Source organism: Choristoneura fumiferana, chromosome 6 (genome assembly GCF_025370935.1).
Source record: "Choristoneura fumiferana chromosome 6, NRCan_CFum_1, whole genome shotgun sequence".
In the NCBI taxonomy this organism is placed as follows: Eukaryota; Metazoa; Arthropoda; class Insecta; order Lepidoptera; family Tortricidae; genus Choristoneura; species Choristoneura fumiferana.
In genome coordinates, this window is record NC_133477.1 from 4532284 (window position 1) to 4554879 (window position 22596).

The window sequence follows — 22596 nt, forward strand, 5'->3', positions numbered from 1 at the left end:
CGCATGTGAAACGAATTGTTTGCCTGCTTCATGGTTGCATTTCGGAGCTATGACGCGCGCAAGTCGCTTATTGTTGTGAAAAAAAACGATAAGGGAAATGGTCAGTTTTGGAACCGATTCCAAGTATGACATCACCGCCGCTGAAACAAGTTGGTCTGCCGGCTCTAAGTGGTTGTATTTCAGAGCTATGATGCTCGCAAGATGCTTAATTGTAAAGAAAATTCAAGGTAATGGTAATTAATAAAATAAATCTCAGAGACCGTAGTACTAGAAAGCTGTAATTTGGTATAAATATACCTATCTATCACGCCAACAAAGTGGTAAAATAAAAAAAAAATAAAAAAACAATTTTTTTAGTACCTCCCATAGACATAAAATGAGGGTGATTTTTTTTTCTCAACTAACCCTGTATTGTGGGTATGTTGATAGGTCTTTTAAAACCAATGGGGGTTGCTAAGACGATTTTTCGATTCAGTGATCTGTTTGTGAAATATCAACTTTAAAGTGAAAACTTTCATCAAATCGAGCGTCACCCCCCTCTAAATCTAACCGTTGGGTGGAAAAATTTGGAAAATTAAGGATAGTAAAGTATATGAAATTTACAAGAAAATTATAACGACTAAGATTGTTTGAGAATTTGTAGTAGTTCAAGAGTTACTAGCAGCCTAAGGTATAAACATACCTGAACTTTGGAAGATTCCGTACACAATACGAAATCTCTAGAAAAATATTAAGTACTTGATTTTTTCGTAATGGCTACGGAACCCTTTCTTGGGCATGTCCATACGCTCTTGGCCGGTTTTTATTAATTCAACTTACTTATATAAATAATGTAATCAGCTTTGGTAACAAAGATGGGGATTTCGTAATCGATTCCTGATTTCAAGATTACTTGATTTTTCTTTTTAATCCTCTACTGGGTATCAAGTGAAACGGTGAATTACCATTACATATTAAGAGTCCGTATTCATTATACAAAATTAGAAGCAACAAAGTCCAGGGCGAATGACTGAAGTAGAAAGGTTTTGGTTTGATGCAACCGGGCTTTGTCTGAGGCCAACACGTGGGCGGCTCTGGGGTGTTGTATGACACCGTGGTCGCTTCGTTCTGCACTGGGGGGGACTGAGAGGGTTCGGCAGCACCCGGAGCATCAGAGCAGCCCTATTAAGGGTGGTACTGCTCTCTTTGCTGAGCCTTGGAAGGGGCTAGAAAAGGTGCCCTGAAAAAAGTTCACCCCAAACACACGGAAGGTGTAGTGTAACCGCGACTGCCTTGCATCTCTCAAAACACGTGATCGAAATAAAATAAAATAATAATAATACTATAAATCAATCGGAAATGAGATTGGTGCATGGAACGTGCGAACTCTTCTTGATCGTAATGACAACGCCTGCCCAGAGCATAAGACCGCCATTGTAGTTCGGGAACTCTCTCGCTATAATACCGATGTAGCTGCTCTCAGCGAAACACACCTTGCTGAGAGGTGAGCTGTGGAGCTGGTGCTGCAATGGTGGCGCGGTACACATTCTTCTGGAAAGGACTCGCCTCGTCCGAGCCGCGAAGGTCAGGCGTAGGATTTTGCGTTCAAGAATCAACTCATTAAAGAAGTTTACAAGAGAATCCGGTGCACATCTCGGACCGCGTGATCACTTTGCGCCTCCACCTGGATAACAACAAACTACCTTAATGTTATCATGTTGTATGTTGGATAAGCTCCGTGGAGTCACTGTATGGAGAGTGTACGACCCAAGGAGCAGATCCTTCTGTTGGGTGATTTCAATGCCAGAGTCAGACAGGACTTTATTGCATGGCCTAATGTTCTAGGTAGACACGGAGTAGGCAGAATGAACGAAACTGAAGCTGACAGTGCTACTAAATTTCTGTGCACAATTTCATCTTGCAGTTACAAACGCAATGTTCAGACTTCCCGCTAAGCATTAAAACACGTGGATGCATCCAAGGTCCAAACACGCATCTGATAGATTATGCCATCGTACGCCCAAAGAGATGTTTCCCAAGTCCTAATCACCCGTGTCATGCGTGGTGCACACTTCTGGACCGATCATAGGCTTGTTGTCACGAAACTTCGTCTCCGCCTCCATCCTCCTTGCCTTGTACATCTGGTAGAACTAAGCCGAAGTCTCTAACCGTTGATAGTTTAGGATGTTTGTTAGCAGGTAGTGAAACACCCTAATGATTGTGTATAGAAGAAGAAGAAGAGTTTATTTACAAAAATGATCCAATATATACAATATAAACAAAGCGCAACTAGTGCGAGGTTCCCGGAGGACAGAAACGGGACGTCGGTTCGCCGCGCTCTCGCGCTCTAAATGAGCGAGAGGATGTTGTGAGCTACCACTCGGATCGCTCGATCTCTGCGCTCGCTACTACAAAAACTCGCGCGGCATCGCCTTCGATCTTTTCTGCGCGCGGCTGCCGAGGAGTGAACATGTCGTCGTAGCTCCGATGTACTTTCGAGTGAAGCGTGTCTCCGCTCTCCGGAGTACGACGACGAAGATTCTTCGAGGCTTGAAGATGAAGATGCGATGATCTTGCACGAGGAAAACAAACAACTGTTCTTCTGAGAACATAAACAAACTGTCCTTCTGAGGACACACTCGATCTTATGATCGTGGTCTCTTGACAACAACGTCTCTTCATAAACGACGTCAATCACCTACAGGGTTCCCCTTCAAGCGAAGCGTACCGGCAGGCGGATAGTGCGGCCTCGGCGAGTGGTTCTGCTTGCGGTTGTTGTAGGTGTTGGGTGGTCGTTTCCTGGGTTTGTTGTTGCAGGTTTTGGTTTGTTGTTTCAGGTCGTTTGTTAGTTTGTTGTTTGTTTTTCGCTCGTGCTCGATGTATTTTGCTTGTTGCAGATAGTCGGTGTTGTAGCTGTAGGTATAGGTATATCTTGCTCGGCGATCGTGTAGGCAGGTTTGAGTCGGTCTATTGAGATGATTGTTTGCCGGTTAGGTAGTTGCAGGGTAAATATCTTGTTGTCTCGTTTCAGCACGCGGTAGGGTCCGTCGTAAGGTGCTTGTAGCGGCTTCTTTACGGCGTCTATGCGTACGTATACGTATTCACACGTTTGCAGGTCACGGTGTACGAATATCGGTTTCGTGTTGCTGTGTGGTTGTTTCGGCATCGGTCTTAGGTTGCGTATTGAGTCGCGCAGCTGATCGACGTAGGCGGAGTCTAGTGTGACGTCATCGCGGGTCGGTGATAAGAAATCACCGGGTAAGCGTACGTTGCATCCGTAGGTGAGTTGGGCTGCGCTTACACCGGTGTCACTTCGCATCGCGGCGCGTACTCCGAGTAGGACTGTAGGTAGCTCGTCGATCCAGCTTCTTGCGGTCTGCAGTCTTGCTTTTAACGCGGCTTTCAAAAATCGGTGCCAGCGTTCAATGATGCCGTTACACTGCGCATGGTATGGCGTTGTGCGCGTTTTTTCGATGCCGAGTAAGCGAGAGAGAGATGCGAATACTCGGCTTTCGAATTGGCGTCCTTGGTCGGTTGTTATTGTTGCTGGGCAGCCGAAGCGGGAAATCCAGCCTTCGTAGACGGCTTTGGCGACGTCTTCAGCTGAGATTTCGCACAGTGGGTATGCTTCGGGCCATCTTGTTGCACGATCGATCATTGTCACGAGGTAGCGATGACCGCTGGCCGCGGTAGGTAGCGGGCCAACGATATCGACGTGTACGTGCTCGAATCGCTCGGTTGGCGGAAAATCGCTGGTCGACTCGTTGTATGGCGCTGCACTTTAGCGCGTTGGCACTGTACGCATACTTTTGCCCACTTGCCGATGTCCGCGTTCATTGAGGGCCAAAAGTAGCGTTGCGCAATTAATTTTCGTGTAGTGTTGATTCCGGGATGACTGATGTTATGTACTGCGTTAAATGCGATGCGACGGTGTTCTTCAGGTAGGTATGGACGTATATGTGGAGTTGAGGTTTCGCAATATATTTAATGTTCGACGCGGGCAGGGTGACTTGCTTGATGGATAGGTTGCTCTGTAGAGTGAGTGCTTGTATGGTATCGCTGTCTCGCTCTTGAGCTTCTGCAAGTTGCTTGTAGTCGATTGGTGATGGACAAGTGATTGCTTCGACGCGTGATAAGGCGTCCGCGGCAGCGTTTTGCGACCCACTAACGTGACGAATGTCAGTGGTAAATTCGCTAATGAAAAGTAGCTGGCGGGTGCGTCTCGGTGATTCGCTGTTTGTACTTGTCTTTGTGTAGGCGAATGTTATCGGCTTGTGGTCGGTGAAAATGATTATTTCGCGTCCCTCGAACATCTTGCGGAAATGCTTGACAGCCATGTAGATAGCGAGTAACTCTCGGTCGTAGGTACTGTAGCGTGTCTGAGCGTCGGTAAATTTCTTGGAAAAATATCCGAGTGGGTTGCCACGAGTTGTTTACGTACTGATTGAGAGCGGCTCCGGCTGTTTTGTCGCTGGCATCGCAGAATATGGCAAGTGTCGCATGGTGAGACGGATGAGCGAGTAAAGCGGCGGTTTTTATGCTGTCTTTACACGCTTCATACGCTTGCGTTGCTTCGGCGGTCCAGTCGATCTGCGTTTTGTCGCGTTTCTTGACGTTATGTAGGTATTTATTTAGCGGCGCTTGAATGGTGGCGGCGTCTTTGATGTTTTCGCGGTAAAAGTTAATCATGCCGAGAAAACGTCGCAGCTCTTCCACTGTTTGCGGCTTCGGAAAATCGGTGATCGCTTGTACCTTGTCTTGAGGTGGTTGTATTCCTTCCGCCGAGACTTGATGACCGAGGAATTTAACGGTAGGCTGGCCGAAAACACACTTGGATGGGTTGATGGTAATGCCGTATTCTTCAAGTCGCTGTAGTACGGTGCGTAGGTGTTTCGGTGCTCTTCCTCGTCATTTTGATGCCACAAGTAGGTCGTCGACGAAAGGGAATACGAAGTCAAGTTCGCGTAGTACTTCGTGAATGAAGCGTTGGAACGTCTGGCCGGCGTTCTTGAGACCTGGGCACATGCGCGGAAATTCGAAGAGTCCGAATGGGGTGATGATTGCAGTCTTCTCCACGTCTTGTTCGCTGACTGGCAATTGCTGATATGCGCGATTGAGGTCGAGAGTGGAGAAAATTTGCTTCCAGCGAGTTGGTAGGTGAAATCGCGTATGCGCGGTATGGGATACCGATCAGGCTTGGTAATGGCGTTGAGCCTTCGGTAATCGCCACACACGCGTAAGTCACCATTTCTCTTCGGCACGACGTAAAGAGGTGATGCCCAAGGGCTTTTGCTTGGTCTGCATAGGCCTTGTTGCATCATGTTCTGGAATTCTTTTTTCACGAGTTCGTAACGATGCGGTGCAATGGGGCGTGGCCTACAGTGAAGGGGCGGGCCAGTGGTTTCGATGAAATGTTCAACTGGATGTTTCGGCGATAATTTCATCGATGTCAGTCGAGTGGCTCCCGGAAATTCGCGAGGATGTTGTGGTACGCATCTTGCACGTCTATGCTGCGAACGGTAGGTATTTGCGCAGCGCAGATCTGTGCGTTTGTTGCGAGGTGCGTCTTGCCATCGATGAGTCTGCGGTGTTTAATGTCGACTATTAATTCGTGGAATTTTAGGAAATCGGCACCCAAAATCGGCTTCGACACGTCGGCGATGATAAATTTCCATCGGAACGATCTACGGAGGCTGAGGTCGAGATCGAGTGTCTTCTCACCATATGTAGGTATGACGGTGTTGTTGGCGGCGTAAAGTTGAAATGGCAGCGGTTGTTCACGTGAGCCTTTTCTTTTAGGTAGCACGGAGATGTTGGCTCCAGTGTCGACCAAAAAGGTGAGCTTCGTTTTCCTGTCGGTCACGAAGAGGCGGTGTGATGAGTCAAAAACTGCGGATTCCGCCGCAGCCAACGTTGCTGTTAGGTTTTCCGACGGCTTTGGTATGGGCTTGAAACTGCAAGGTGGTGTGCAGTTCTTCGCGGAAATGCCATCGCGATGGTGATGTTGGCAGTATGGCATGGGCGAGGGCTTGCTTCTTCGGTTTCTCGTTCGGAAACGGCGGCGAGTGCGACTGCTATGGCTGCTGTCTGTTTCGGAGCGTAGCTCGACGATTTCTTGCTGGATTCTTCTTAACTCGTCGATGAGAAATTGCGTGTCGACGGTTGATGGATGTGGATGAGCTGGTGGCGGAGCTTGAGGCTTCAGTACGCCGGCTTCAGCTGCGGTGTGAGTCATCTTCACAAGGTTGATGTTCTTCACGGGGTCACCACTTTAGGGATGTTTGGTGGCAGGTAAGTGAAACACCCTAATTGATTGTGTATAGAAGAAGAAGAGAGTTTATTTACAAAAATGATCCAATATATACAATATAAACAAAGCGCAACTAGTGCGAGGTTCCCGGAGGACAGAAACGGGACGTCGGTTCGCCGCGCTCTCGCTCTAAATGAGCGAGAGGATGTGTGAGCTACGCAACGCTCGGATCTCTCGCTCGCGTCTCTACAAAACTCGGCGCGGCATCGCCTTCGATCTTTTCTGCGCGCGGCTGCCGAGGAGTGAACATGTCGTCGTAGCTCCGATGTACTTCGAGTGAAGCGTGTATCTCCGCTCTCCGGAGTACGACGACGAAGATTCTTCGAGGCTTGAAGATGAAGATGCGATGATCTTGCACGAGGATAACAAACAAACTGTTCTTCTGTGAACATAACAAACTGTCCTTCTGAGGACACTCGACCTTATCATCGTGGTCTCTTGACAACAACGTCTCTTCATAAACGACGTCAATCACCTACAATAGGTTTAAGGATCTCGGATCAAGGAAAATATACTATGACTCTTGATTGCTGCGTTGCTTCTTTCTAATAAGATCATGGCGATCTTGATGCTGATTGAGGTCTGAAAGTCCAAAACCAAAACACGAGGATTGGTTTGATGAGAATGATGGAGTCCTTAGAAAGGCGATTGATAACCGACGTCCTCTACGGCAGCACAGGGGTACCAATCCATACAGTATGGTGAAGATCAAAAGTAGTGACCTGGAGCTACGCAGACTAGCTCGGGAAACAAAAGACAAGTGATGGCAAGACAAAGCTCGCTATTTGCAGTGGCTTGCAAATACTAATCAGCTAGGGAAGTTCTATGGTGAAATTAAGCCGTTAGTGGCGAAGGCCTTCTTAAAGGTAAGGAAGAAGTGCTGATGCGATGGGCAGAACATTTCAACTCTCTGCTCAATTTCCCAACTTCCTATTGACATAAAGCTGGACTAGCCGCTGAGACAAAGCAAGGTTGTTCTTGCTTAAGCAACAACAAAATAAGCGAGCGGTCGGCATTGATTTTATACCGGGTGAACTGCTCAAATACGGCGTTGAGGAATTGCATACGGCCGTATGGGAGCTCTTTCAGCTGATGTGGAGAGAAGAGAGTCCCATCAGCCTTGAAAGTCTTATATAAGAACAAAGGAGTACTTCTCTGATGTTAGTCCCTGGGAAAATATTTGCCCGAGTCCTAATGAACCGCCTTAAGGAACTTTCTGAAAAGATATTGCCTGAGACTCAGTTTGGCATTCGACCTAATTCGCGTAACGTGTCCGCACCACCGAAGTTGTCGCCGCATGAGGTAGGACTCAATGCCACCTACATTGGCCCTGCGCAGCACTTCCGTATTCCGCACACGAATCAGACCATTTGATCCTACAAAGTTTTCGGAGGCATCTTAGGTGGAAACGGTCTAGCATGCGGATGTGCCTGCGATACACCATCCACGCTTCAGCAGAGTACAATAAGTTAGAAACGACCATGGACATGTACACAGAGATCTTTGTGACTAGTTTAAGATCATGCGTATAGAAGAGCTTGAAATCCAACTTATAGAATGCTGCAGCTGCAGCTCCGATTTGGCTGTTAATCTGGGCGCTATTTTCTCACTGCGGCAATTACAGGAAAATAACAGAGAGCAAAGCCGCCGCATGTGCATCTGCTTCGTCGATCTCGAGAAAACCTGCTGCGGCGGTCTCGACAGTGAATAATCAAACTTCTTACCCGTTACCTGTGAGGTGAAGCAAGGTTGTGTGCTCGCGCGTGTGTGTGTGACCTTGACGCCGAGATTAACAGCCGAATCGAAGCTGCAGCTGCAGCATTCGTAAGTTAGATTTCAAGGTTTTGTGTTCGCATGACCTTAAACTAGTCACAAAGATCTCTGTGTACACAGGCACATCCGCATGCTAGACCATCTCCACCTAAGATGCCTCCGAAAAGTTTGAAGGATCAAATGGTCTGATCATGTGCGGAATACCGAAGTGCTGCGCAGAGCCAATGTAGGTAGGTGGCATTGAGTCCTACCTCATGCGGCGACCACTTCGGTGGTGCGGACACGTTACGCGAATGTCAGAGCAGCGGGTGACGAAGCGCGTCTTCTGGTCAGAACTTGAGGATGGCAAGCGTAAGCATGGCGGACAAGTTTTGAGGTATAAGGACGTGTTAAAGAAGACCATGAAAAGTTGCACCATAGTGCCGTCTCAGTGGGAGAACGAGGCCGCTAACCGACAGGAGTGGAGAGCTAAGGTGAAGGCTAAACCTCCACGACTTTGAACTGAGACGGCGCTGTGACTTATAACCAAGCGCGATAATCTGAGAGCCCGACTATCTGCGGCAATCAGTTATAATTAGTGTAATCAGCTTTGGTAACATAGATGGGGATTTCGTAATAGATTCCTGATTTCACGACGCTTCAACTCCGTCCGACGGTGTCGTTCATGCGCTTGCAAGTGGCACTTAGCCAAACTTCTTAGAGAAGACTTCTTATACAAGTAAGTTGAATTAACAAAAACCGGCCAAGAGCGTATCGGACACGTCCCAGAAAGGGTTCCGTAGCCATTAGGAAAAAATCAAGTACTTAATATTTTTCTAAGGATTTCGTATTGTGTACGGAATCTTCCAAGTTTAGGTATGTTTTATACCTTAGGCTGCTAGTAACTCTTGAACTACTACAAATTCTCAAACAATCTTAGTCGTTATAATATTTCTTGTGAATTTCATATACTTACTACCATCTTTAATTTTTCCAAATTTTTCCACCCAACGGTTTAGATTTTAGAGGGGGGAGACGCTCGATTTGATGAAAGTTTTCACTTTAAAGTTGAATATTTCACAAACAGATCACTGAATCGAAAAATCGTCTTAGCAACCCCCCATTGGTTTTAAAAGACCTATCCAACGATACCCCACAATACAGGGTTAGTTGAGAAAAAAAAAATCACCCTCATTTTATGTCTATGGGAGGTACCCTAAAAAAATGTTTTTTTATTTTTTTTATTTTACCACTTTGTTGGCGTGATAGATAGGTATATTTATACCAAATTACAGCTTTCTAGTACTAACGGTCTCTGAGCTTTATTTTATTAATTACCATTACCTTGAATTTTCTTTACAATTAAGCATCTTGCGAGCATCATAGCTCTGAAATACAACCACTTAGAGCCGGCAGACCAACTTGTTTCAGCGGCGGTGATGTCATACTTGGAATCGGTTCCAAAACTGACCATTTCCCTTATCGTTTTTTTTTCACAACAATAAAGCGACTTGCGCGCGTCATAGCTCCGAAATACAACCACTGAGAGCAGGCAGACCAATTCATTTCACATGCGGCGACGCCATACTTTGAATATGTACTACAACTGACCATTTCTGTTATCGTTTTTTTTCACAACAATGAAGCCTCTTTTATGCGCTATATCTCAAAGTTGCACCCACTGAGAGCAGGCAGACCAAAATTATTCACATCAGCAGACCACTCTACAACACATAAAAATGAGTCTAACCGTTTCCATGATCGTTTTAAAAATTCCTGCCACCTCTCAGTCTAAAAGCCATATATTCTCAGTGCTACATGGCCTGCCCGTGGCCTCAACGGGCTAATGCTTGGCTATGTCGGTGACCCTCGTTTCACACGTATCCCACGTTTCTGATTTAATTTTGAGTAGAGCTTGATTAAGCTAAAATGACGCATCCCTCACTCAACTAAATCAGTTCATTATGACTAGTTATAGTTAAACAGTAAATCTTACAATTACCGCCTCAGTCTAGCGGGAATTTAGTTTCCCATTAGACTCAGGCGGTTATTGTAAAATGAAATGTAAGTTAAACAGTAAATCTTACAATAACCGCCTAACTAAACCCCCGTTACCTAAATACCCGTTAAACTCAGGCAGTTATTGTAAGATTTATTGTTTAACTAGTCACAATTAACTGATTTAGGTGAATGAGGCACTCGTCATTTTAGTTTAGACAAGCTCTATTAAAGTATTGACGTGGTATCGTCATCACCAGTGCCGTCTGCCGCTTGCCCCCGAAGCGCGTGGTGGTGAACGGCGGGAGTCCCCTCTTCCTGCAGCGGCGGCGGGCCGCTCTCCAGCGCTGGCTGACCCTGATGGCGCGGCACCCGGTCCTCGCGCATGACGCTGACCTGAGGGTGTTCCTGTGCGAAGCCAACTCGAGGCTGGAGAAGCCGAAACACGACGAGTTCACGCTGGCTGGCACGCAGGAGAGCAGTGCTGTGAGTTTGAAGTTTTGAAATGGTTGAGAATATTTAGTGGGCTAATATACCTATTCTTATTGTAAGTCGAACGGCACGTGTAATGGTTTATGGTTGAAGACCAAAAAGCTGCACACCGTTAAAGCTGCGTTAGCACGTAGTTATAATTTTCATTAACTTTTTCCATTGTGACACGAAAATTATCCATACAAATGTATGATTAATTTTCTGATCGTGTCACAATGGAAAAAGTTAATGAAAATTATAACTACCTGCTAACGCAGCTTTAACGGTGTGCAGCTTTTTGGTATTCACTCTTATACGTACGAAGCCTCGGGTAAGCACTGTAGTAAAAATACCTATACTATTATATGTGATGTTTTCGTTATTGATGGAAAGTTACAACAGAAAGCTACAGTATCCGTAATTAACTAGTTTCTTTTATTCAGAGAAAGTGCTTCCGCGGGACTAAACAAGGGTGTCAAATATTAAGTTAAATAAGTAAAAAGTATTAATGATCATTGTTCAATTTTCCAGAGAGATATGACGACTGAGGAGATGCAGGCAGCTTTTGTGTCAAGTCAAGAGCAATTGAGGCTAGTGCAGCTCGGCTTGGACAGATTGTTCCAGATATTCGAGAGAGGTTAGTCCTTCGAACCCGATTTATTGGTCCTACAAACCGGATAACTTGGTCCTTTGACCCAGATTAACTTTTTTTTTATTCTAGCTGAAGGCCGGTGCGAGGCAGAGAAGGCGGACATAAGAGAACTGGGTGCGGGATTGAACGCACTATCAGCCACCAATGTATCTGACACCACTCGGTGGACACCCGTGAGAGAAGCATTGAATGTTGCTGCAGAGTAAGTTAACCTTAGAAATATTATGGTTACACATTAATAATAATATAAAGGGGACAAATTACACCAATTGACCTAGCCCCAAACTAAGCAAAGCTTGTATAAGTCAACGCACGTAAAAAGAGGTCTGGGTGGCTAGTGGAGGGGGTACGTTTGCGCATCTGTCAACTAACAAGCCAATGGCGTGACGGCCGCGCGCACGCTGCTACGCCCTCTCCCGCATCTCCCACCCCACTGCTCCACCGCCAATTTGGTCCGTCCATATTTTGCTCATTACACAGGTATGTCGCAAGGAGCTTTTTTTACGTGCGTTGATTTGATTAGATTTATTTATTACCTTTTGAAATCAATAATAATAATTAAAAGCAATACAAGACTTTGTACTATGGGTGTTAGACAACGGATAGACACACACACACACACACACACACACACACACACACACACACACACACACACACACACACACACACACACACACACACACACACACACACACACACACACACACACACACACACACACACACACACATGCGCGCGCGCGCATATATATGTATGTATAAAATAAATATACCTACTTAAATAAATATTTGCCCATCACGGGGTCCGAACCGGGGTTTCGAACTAATAACCCCTGGGCTTAGAGTCATGAAATTTGGTATGTAGGTAGCTGGACGTCTGGAATAACACATAGGCTATTATATTTATCCCGATCTTCCCACGGGATAGGAACTGCTGGGTTTAGAGTCATGAAATTTGGTATGGGTGTCTTAATTTAACGTCAATGAAAACCACGATGTAATTTTAGGGCACTCCCACGAGAATTTAATAAAATCCCGGAATTTCAATTCAACTGCTGTATCTAATGATTTACGCGTGCGAAGCCGCGATGCTAGTTTTGTATAAACTTAACTATCGTAAGGTCGCGGGTGAGCAAAGAAATTCTTTTAGTTCATTGATATGGACCTCCGCAAAGTAACGCCTGATTCAATAAAGCAAAAAAAAAAAACAAAAAAGATTCTACACCATCAAAGAATTTCTGTCTTGCAAAGGGTAATCTTTATTATAATGAATATAGTATTTAATTTACTTGTAATTGAATTATATAATTGTTTTGTTTTTTTAAAAATAATTTGCATGCTACTGTGTAGTTAAATAGTTGTGTCATTATTATTCCAATCCACTATCTTATTGTACACTATTTTCTGCAAATAAATGACTTATGACTTATGAATAAATTATACATTCGTCATATTTCAGTCTACCGAACGGAACAACCCTTTGATTAGTTTGGGACTAGGTCAATACGGTATTTGACAACTCCTGATTTTGCCATATCTTAATATTATTATGAAAATATAGATATACAGATAGTGTTTAGCGAAGAGAAAAATAAAATCGGTAGAAAATTGGATTTATAGTGATTTTTTGAAAAATCTATATACCTGTCTCTTTCTCAAACGCTTTTCTCTATGCAGCAAGTATGGCGGTACTGGCGTGTGACGTCACATGCCAGTATTTCTTTCTCTGTCTAATCTTGAATTTCAAACCTGTATAACTTTGTTATTTGTAAAGGTAGCTTAAAAATAATTTTTCTTTTCGATAACAGGCATTGTGTAGTTTTAATTTATAAAGCATATACAAAATAGTCAAATACCGTATTGGTGTCAATTGTCCTATGATATTTATTAATTTTATTTATTTACCACGATTTTTTTGCTTGTTCTTCAGATTGGCAGTGAAGATGGGGGAAGCAACAGCGGAGGTGACGGATTTTACGGAAGACGGCATCGGTGGGCGGCTGTTGCTCGCTCTAGACGCTTTAAGCGCTTACAGGTACGACCGACCGAAGTCACTGTATAAAAAACCGGCCAAATAAAAACGCCCGGCCGGCTCGGTTAAAAAACGACCCTATCAGTCTCTCAAAGGGCCGGCAACGCACCTGTGATACCCCTCGTGTTGACAGGTGTCCATGGGCGGCGGTGATTGCTTCCCATCGGGTGACCCTCATGCTCGTTTGCCCCCTCTTATATATACATATATAAAAAAATACGAGTCGGACTAGCACACCGTGGGTTCCTACCTGAAAGTGTGTATAAAAATCTACCAATACGATTGCGTAAAATCTCCGCTCCTCTTCGGTGAGCTAGTTGGTAACTAGCCTAAAAATTTACACAATACCAGGGAACGGAGTGAGAAAGAGGAGCGGTAAGGCGGGGCGGAGAAAAAGAGAATGATACTAGTGTATCTATTTGAACAAAATAAACTAACTACTTTTTGTTGACTGTACTTGCATTGTCACCCAAACTACATTTGGATACCAAATTTCAAGTCGATGCTATTAACCATTGAAGAGTTCCGTCCTGCGGAGCCGATCCTGGCTGGACTACCAGGATGTCACTACTAGATTATTGTATTGTCACGCAATTTACATAAGTATTCCAAATTTCAAGTCAATCTGACTACTGGATGTTGATCAAATTTAACTTGCAAGATTTGACTACAGACAGACAACGGGACAGGTGAAACTTAACAAAAGCTTGTAAAAAAGACAGCATCACATTTATCTGTCTGTGAAACAGATCCTTGGTTTCCAGTTATCAGGATTTACTCTACAGTGGGGAAAAATTTTAAAGTGTGAGAAGTAAGAAGTCATGAAGTCGTATCTAGTAATTCTACTAAATGATTGCAATAAATCTTAATATAAGTATAAAGGAGCTCTCGCAACGGAGATATGCACGAAAGCTTGTATCACAATAGTGTACAAATGGTATGATATGTTCGTCTTCAGAGACCTTTGCACGCGTCTGACGCGCGGCTTGCACGCGGAGCGCGCGGCGGCGGCGGCTGCTGCCAAACACTCGGCCGCCTCGCAACTGCTGCGGGAGAGACATCGGTACGCGCTCTGCTGCGCTGCTCAGGTATTTAATACTGTACTGCCTTGATCGCACGTACCGAGTAAACGGGCGAGACAGTGCTCGCGGCCGAGTACTCGGTGCGTATAAACATAGCGCCGAGTGCTCGGCCGAGCGCTCGGGCGAACAAAGCGGCGAGACAGTAGCTCGGCGCCCGTTCTATCTACTAGGCTGAGTGTCCTCCGCACTGTCTCGCTCGCTTACTCGGCAGGTCTGAACATGTACTGTCTTGCCACTCGGCCGTCACGTCGCCGTGCGCGCCATTTTTGAAGTGAACTGTCTGTCCTAATTTTCAAAACATGTGTGAACAGTTACTCGCTTACATCACTGTCTCGGCCGAGAAACTTTTTACTGTCTTGCCCGTTTGCTCGGTACGTGTGATCAAGGCATATGGATGGTATGTGTTGGTCCGTTTAGGGCTTACGCTAGATGGCGCGGGTGCAGGTAAAACCCTTTGCACGTACCGAGCAATCGGGCGAGACTGCTCTCGGCCGAACGGGCCGAGTACTCTGTGCGTATTAACATAGTGTAGAGTGCTCGGCTGAACGAAGCGGCGAGACAGTAGCTCGGCTCCCGTTCTATCTACTAGGCCGAGTGTCCTTCGCCGCACTGTCTCGCTCGCTCACTCGGCAGATCTGAACGTGCACTGCATTTATGTCACAACACTATTTTCTAGCACGGCACGAGTTCCTTGCACTTGCAACCTCGTAATAGCCAATCACAGCATGACGTTACGTCTCCCGCACTTCGGACCCTACCGCCTAATTTGGTGAACTCTAAATCGTACAAAATTTAACTGAAGCGGCATCTTGAGGGGGTAATCTATGTGAGGCACCGATTGCAAACGAGTAGAGTCAAAATTCAGTTGCAAGATTTGACCCATACTTGCATACACGCAATACATACATACATTGCAAGTTAAATAAAAGCTTGTAAGAACTTGAAAGATTGGTATTCCGTGTTCCAGGAGGCGCTCCTGTCCCGGGCTTACGCCTTGGCGGCCGTGGAGTCCCTCCCGTCCCTGTTCCGCACGCAGGGCGCCACGCATGCGCGCGTGGCCACTCTCTGGGCGGACCTGCACGCTGCGCTGGGGCACGCCGCCACACACAAACAGCCGGCCCGTTAGTACCACCGATTACTCTTATAGTACGCACGGAAGCCCTCTCGCTCGTTTGAGACACATTTGAGCAAGAGAGTATGCATTTTGGGTTCTATTTTCGCGCCGTTTACTATACGTAGAGTTAATGAGGGTTTCACAGAGGCGAAATATCGCTAGATGGCGTTAGTATCGTGAGATCCGTTTGACGTTTGCTTGCGATTGGCTCATTTAGTTATTTAACCAATCACGAGCAAACGTCAAACGGACCTCACGATTCTAACGCCATCTAGCGATATTGCCTTTGTGAAAACCCTCTTTGCTCTGAGTTAATCGATCTGGAATCGGAGCTAGGGGGTCTCCCACACCTATCGACGCGGAATGGGCTTTATCTGATCAAAAAACGTTGTCCACGCGTTGGTGTGCATTGAGTCGATTCCTGGGTAGGCAGTGGTTACTTTAGTCAATGCACGCTATAAGAGCGAAAAAGACGTCGACCGAAGTTTGGAAAACAGAATATTTTTTCTTTTTCGGAAACCTGGTTTCGAATGAAGAAAAATAATTCTGTTTTCTAAACTGGTTTCCCATGCAGAATATAGAATCTTCTTTTGAAACTCATTCACAAAATTTCAATATGTAAGTATACAATCTTATTTTCACTATCGCGTTTTTTCCCAATTTTAATCGACACAGAAACATTGGTAGGTTTAGGTTATGTTAAGTTTGCATCGGCCTGAAGGCCCAAAACTACACAAAAGTAGGAGCTCCGCGTGAGCGGAGCTCCGTCAACACTGTGTCTTGTGTCGATTCTGATTGGAAAAAACGCTATTGTGAAAATAAGATTCAATAAAAAAACAGAAGTCGATCACTGATCCTAGTTTCAAAATTCAAACCAATAAAAGCAGTAATAAAATACAATACAAATTTTTTCGAGTTTCGTGCAAGAACAAAAAGTGTTCATTCGTAACTGGTTTCATATAAGAACAAAATAGTTTTCATTCGCAACCGGTTTCGAACAAGATCGAAAAAGTTCGAAAAAGTTTTTGTTTTCGCAACGGGTTACGAAACTCAGATTACGTACGCGGCTGAAGGGGCCTATGTAATTCCAGAACCACATTAGTGTAGTAATAAAAGCTCGGAATGGAATAGACGTTTTCGGTCTTAATTTCAGTCCATAGTTAGATACACACACACAACTATCACGCCTGTATTCCCAAATAGGGTAGGCAGAGCACACGAAACGTTACCGCTTCGGAGCCACTTTTAGCAAGTTTAGGTTTTAATTCTGACAAAAACGGTATAATAGTGACAGGTTGCAGGGCTGTCGCCTACGGTATACCTTAACCTATATCCTCAGTCGCTTCTTACGACATCCACGGAAGAAATGGAGGTGTAATTCTAACCCGACACCACACGGGTATAGTTAAATATAATATGATAATGATTGTTGTACAAAGGAATCGATACAGTTAACGTTACTACAATATGTATGCACCTTAACGTTAAGGGAATAAAGTCGTCTATTTTTGTGACTTTGACTTTATCGATCGCTTTGTAAATGACTGTACCTACTAAAAATTATGTTAAGTTTGGGGTTGAACCGTAATAGCAATTAACTAATTAACGATATTTATATTATAACGGAATGAGGTCTTCCACAACAAGAATAATATGATTATTAAGAAAAAACACCACTAGATAATTTAACTTATGTATTTACTAATAGGTTACTGGGTTGTTATGTTAATAATGTTAAAAAGTACACAATAAGATAATAATATAGTTAAAGGAAAGTATATGTATAGAAATGATTATAAATAAACTAAACTTTATATTAAATCAGTGCATGTAATATGAGGATTAAAAATAATGGACCAAATTATCTATTACTCTGTGATAAAATAACTTAGCTGTAATAATATTGCTCACTAAGCTAGATTTACAATTAATTTTACTTGTAACGTGCAGTAGATCTTTTACAAGTGTAGACTTTATAAAACAAAATTACAAACTCATTCTCAACATATCGACATAGCATAATACACACACCTGTAATGTAAATAGAACGCATGTTCCCTGAGACAAGAACAATAAATTAAATTACAGGTATTTTACCATATCAATAGAATATTATTTAAAAAATTAACATAGTTTTTAGCACTAGCAATGTACCGAAAACTGTAAAAAAAAATAGGACACCTAATATTACCGGGCAACCATATCACGATGTTAATATTATTAAGAATCTGTTAATTTACTTCAATTCCTACTTTCTTAAAATTTTAAAACTTTGTAAAATAAGTATTGAAAAACCTTAGCTTTGCTCGTAGTTCGTACTAAAACTCGAAAACATGCGTTTTCCCGAGATAAGAGAAACTAGATCGACTGTTCGCCCCCCGATAACCCTCCCAGCGAATTTTATCGAACTTGGCGGTTTCCGAGGTCCCCGAAATAAATAGGGTAAATATAAAAGAATTGCTCGTTATTAGATATGTTTTAATTTTAACTACGAATAAAAGGAATCATCATTTTAATTTATTATTAGTTATTACAGGGAACATCCGATAAACATACATGTGATTTACTTTTTAAAATTAGAAACTGTGATCAATAGTCTCAAGATTTCACGATTTAATCAATACGTTTATTGCACTTTGTAGTTTTTATGTTCCGTGTTGCATTTCTATTAAACATGTAAATGATAGTCCAAAGTTTGTCTATGTTACTTGTGTTTTGGCTTGAATTTTAATTGTAAACTGCAATAAAGTGCAAGTGAAGTGGAAGGCAGACTAGTGGTGTAACATTGTTAAAGATTGTGTTGAGTGTATTGTCATTAATAATGTTGTTTTAAAAGTATATCCATGTAATGAAATTATAAAAAGTAAATAAATCAATAGTCAATATTCTAAACATGTTTATTATTCTTCCAGGGCAAATGTATAAGGATAGTGTACTCGTACTAGGAGCGACATTCCAGCCCCAATTTTTTTTGTCGATTGTGTAGATATAGATAAAATTATGATCTACCTTGACCAATATTAAGTTCCGTAACTGTATTGAGCAAATACCTATGCAGTGTGTGCCTGGGTACAGTCACCAGCATTAATATCTGCCACAGCGGAGCGTGCAAAAATATCTGACACGTCCTTCCGGCCCTAGAAATAGAGTCGTATCAGATATTCATGCACGCTTGTTGTGTCAGATATTGTTGCTGGTGACTGTACGTACCTACTTAGGTACTTAATGTCATAATTTCGAATTTTTTAAAGAAAAATTACGTCGTTATACTGGCTAGGTATTGTTTTCACCTATGTGCAATTCATTTATTTCATGACTAATATTCAAAATTCAAAACGCTTATTCTGCAAAAAAACCTAGTTAGATTCTATCCAAAGTCGGACCAGCTTTCATTGTTTTTATGTGTAGTTGTTAAGGTATTTAGTTGCGGTAGAGGTAACCGTAATATTAACTTTGTTGAATGCGCCCCAAAAAACTTGGCAGAGTTTTTTTTAAACAATTATATCAATACAAGAAAAACAAAGTGAATGTAATTTTAAGTATCTACCTAATTCAAAACATCTTAAAATATGTATAAGTACTATCTACCGATACAAAATTTAATAAACTATCTTTATCTAGGTGTTTATCTCTGCTGATCAATGGAGTGTAAAAAGCATCCATCGTCAAATTAATTGACTTGGAGATGTACAATGTCTCCTAATGTCTCAAAATAACTTTGAAATGTACATTTCAGGCCAAGTAACCATTAAGTTTTTGAATTCCGAAGGCAAGCTGACCAGTTACGCTCACAAAGAAAGTTCTCATACTCTCATATCCTGCTCTGAACGTACGAATAATAGATTTAATGTAGGTATATGTACTTAGTTGTCGTTCCAAGGCCTTGGTTTTACTTTCATGTTATGAGTTCAAAAGTTGGAATTAACTCATAACATCAATTGAAATCTGTGCCCAGCTGTCATGTCCGGTATCACGATTAGATCATCCTAATTGTCTATTTCGTTAACAATGCTCTCCTTACGGATGCGCTGGTCCAACTATTCTTTATTATTACTAGTCTATGAAGTTTACAAACACATTTTTATACTGTAGCGTCATGGATGAGCGATGAAATCATGCTTTTAGATCAGTTGTTTCGTTGACGCCTTAGCAAATGGAGGTCGTCCTTTGGCTTATCGGCCTTTGCTTAGCATCGGCAGAGTTCGCTCACGACTATGCGCATATCGAAGCGTTCTTGGAACAGAAGAAATTCCCTGTCAGGAGGAAATATCGGCCGATGTACCACATCGTGGCGCCCGTCGGCTGGGTGGGCTACCCCGCAGGGTTCGTGTTCTACAAGTCTTTGTTCCACGTGTTCTACCAGTACCACCCGTACAACGGCGCGTGGGCCGCGACCCACTGGGGCCACGTGGCCAGCAAGAACCTTGTCGACTGGAAGCATTACCCCGCCGCGCTCGTCCCCAAGGATTATTACGAGAAACATGGCTGCCTCGCCGGCTCGGCTCTCATCCACAACCGCTATCTCACCCTCTTCTACTCCGGTCACGTTATATCCAACAACGCCACCACTCAAACTCAGAATGTGGCCATCAGCGCTGACGCCATCATGTTCCGGAAATACCTCTACAACCCCGTCATAAGAACGCCACCGTTCGGGGTCGGTGATTTCAGGAACCCAAAAGTATGGAGGTACAGCCAGCACTGGTACATGATGGTCGGGTCTGCCACCCCAGACTACCATGGGAAAATAGAGCTGTACACCTCAACGGATATGTTCAGTTGGAATTTCAATAAAACTTTGGCACATTCATTCGGCGACATGGGTTACATGTGGGAAAGCCCGGACATTATCGATATCGACGGTCTCGACGTACTGATCCTGTCTGTGCAGGGTATCGAGCCTGATGGCTTTAGATTTCGGAACAGTTATCAGACCGGCTACCTGGTCGGGAAATTCAACTATAAGTCGCTGGAATTTGAAGATATGGAGATATCTACGACCACGTTCCACGAGCTCGACCACGGCCACGATTTTTACGCGGCGAAGACCATGGTAGCTCCAGATGGAAGGAGACTTTTGATCGGTTGGATAGGCTCGATGAATGTTGAGGTGAAAGAGGCGAAAAACGGCTGGGCGCACATGCTGACGCTCGTCCGAGAGCTACAGTTGGACCGCTACGGCGCTATACGTATGTACCCCGTCAGAGAAACCACCAAATTGCGGAGCGAAATCCTTGAATCAGCCTGGTATTCCCCAGGGGAGTCTTTTAGGGCTGGCTATAAATCTTTCGAGATTCAACTCAACGCCACCACAGCGCTGAGAGACATTAACCTGAGTTTTGAATGGGGGGTTGGGAATCAGTTTAAAATTGGATATTCCGCTGATCATCGCTACATAGGCATTGACCGAGGAGGTCATGATGGCGTGCGACGAGCGGACTGGTGTCCTCTAGAGTCTGTCAACCTGAGGATTTTCATAGATTCGAGCTCTGTGGAACTGTACTGCGGTTTTGGCGAAGTGGTATTTACTAGCAGGATATACCCCTACGGGCTCGTCAATGTGCGAGTCGGCGGCGAAACAAATGTGCACATCACGCAATACAAATTGAGACGCAGTATAGGCCACGATAAGTTTCTATTGAAGGAACTGAAGAATCATTACGTTAATAAATACAAAGCAAAAAAAGTATAGCTAAAACTGTTTGTTGTTTTATGAAATACCCAGTTTGAGGTCTAGGTATACCTATTATTTCCAAGAAACGAGTTCGGTGTGTTGTGCCTCTTACTCGTACCTACGAGTAAGTTAAGTGCTTTAAGTGTAAGTAAACGATTGTTCCCGAAGGCTGCTACTGAAAAGCTCGCGGGTAGCTGAACAACTTATGGCCTACGCTAGCTGGCGTGGGTGCACGGAGCGGGCGCACGCCTGCGGGTGCGGGTAGGTATAGTAAGAATTATTTGGGATGTCCCGATCTCGTTAACAGCCAACCTTTCGAATAAAGTCATTAAATTGTATTCTATTATGTCCTCAAGTGCATAATCCTCAGTTTAAAATGAACGGAAATATAACATAAAATAGCTCAGTGAAACGACTTTATTATTTACAATAGAGAGTTCATTTTAAATAAAACTTTGTTGGCAGTAATGTTTTTTTCAAAATTAAATGCGTCGTTAAGCAGCCTCATATAAAAGTATTATCTACGATTCAATACATTTGCTCGAATTTTTTTTTTTTACTTTCAAAAGATGTATACAAAAAACTAAGTAATGACTTTGCAAAATTGATTGTAATTATTATGAACTGTAATTTAATTAGGTACCTCATATTTTAATGATTTCCACCTTTTATTTTTTCGAAAAAATCGCAGTGGCTGAACGCATCCAACCCTTGCCTAATAATTTTAGTTAACCTAATTAAAAACAAAACTTACGCATGCGCATTACGGACGCGCCATTTTTGTAAAACTGCGTTGTTTTGTTTTCATTTTTCAATTTTGTGTTATTATATTAATGGCCTATTTTCTCACCATTTTATTGAAATAAACGTCGTATGATACACGGTTTGCAAGGTTTTACAAACTCGTGACGATGAAAACCCTCGCCTTGTGGCTCGGGTTTATCACTGGTCAACGGAGTAATCCGTATTAGTAATAATATCAAATCAAATCAAAAGGGCAAAAAACTTTTCCCATATATCACATCCCAAAATATTTTAATCAAATTATCGTTTGGCAAAAAATCATTTGCTAAAACAACTAATCCAATTTCACAGTTAGTAATTTTTTTTGCAAACTACTTATTGTTTCAAAAATATTGACTTAGTCATGTTTCATATTACCAAGTATTATTTAGTTAAATGTATCGTTTGGCATAAAGCACTGTTCCCAAAATATTGCATGTTCACTTTCTGGTAGGTACTTAGCAGTTTGTTTCTGATGGGGACGCAGTTCTAACCTAGGTTAGGTTAGGTTACTTTTCTGGTAGCAGTTGATTCATGTGCGAAGTGAATTTTGAGCAAACATTTTTAGGGTTCCGTAGCCAAAATGGCAAAAACGGAACCCTTATAGTTTCGCCATGTCTGTCTGTCTGTCTGTCCGTCCGCAGCTTTGCTCAGGGACTATCAATGCTAGAAAGCTGTAATTTGAAAATTCAAAATGAAAAAACATTTTTTTTAGAGTACCTCCCATAGACGTAAAGTGGGGGTGAT

At 43.2% G+C, this 22596-nt stretch overlaps 2 protein-coding genes across 2 annotated transcripts in view; both read left to right on the forward strand.

Annotated features, from left to right (window-relative positions):
* Csas (CMP-sialic acid synthase) overlaps positions 1-18284 on the forward strand; it is a 26090-nt gene extending 7806 nt beyond the window's left edge. The window contains exons 5-10 of the mRNA XM_074088910.1: positions 10300-10525; positions 11042-11147; positions 11232-11364; positions 13095-13199; positions 14155-14284; positions 15246-18284. Of these exons, the coding sequence (XP_073945011.1) occupies positions 10300-10525; positions 11042-11147; positions 11232-11364; positions 13095-13199; positions 14155-14284; positions 15246-15404 (859 nt within the window). The 3' untranslated portion in view covers positions 15405-18284. The remainder of the gene's footprint in view (positions 1-10299; positions 10526-11041; positions 11148-11231; positions 11365-13094; positions 13200-14154; positions 14285-15245) is intronic.
* Positions 18285-19305: 1021 nt separating this feature from the next.
* Positions 19306-21508, forward strand: LOC141428535 (sucrose-6-phosphate hydrolase-like). Its single transcript, XM_074088532.1, has one exon. The coding sequence runs from the start codon at positions 19546-19548 to the stop codon at positions 21082-21084; it is 1539 nt and encodes a 512-aa protein (XP_073944633.1). The 5' UTR covers positions 19306-19545; the 3' UTR covers positions 21085-21508.
* The last annotated feature ends 1088 nt before the right edge of the window (positions 21509-22596 follow it).

Excerpts from the sequence above, each read along its gene's own strand:
- LOC141428535 (XM_074088532.1), top strand. The coding sequence starts at position 19,546 with ATGGAGGTCGTCCTTTGGCTTATCGGCCTTTGCTTAGCATCGGCAGAG.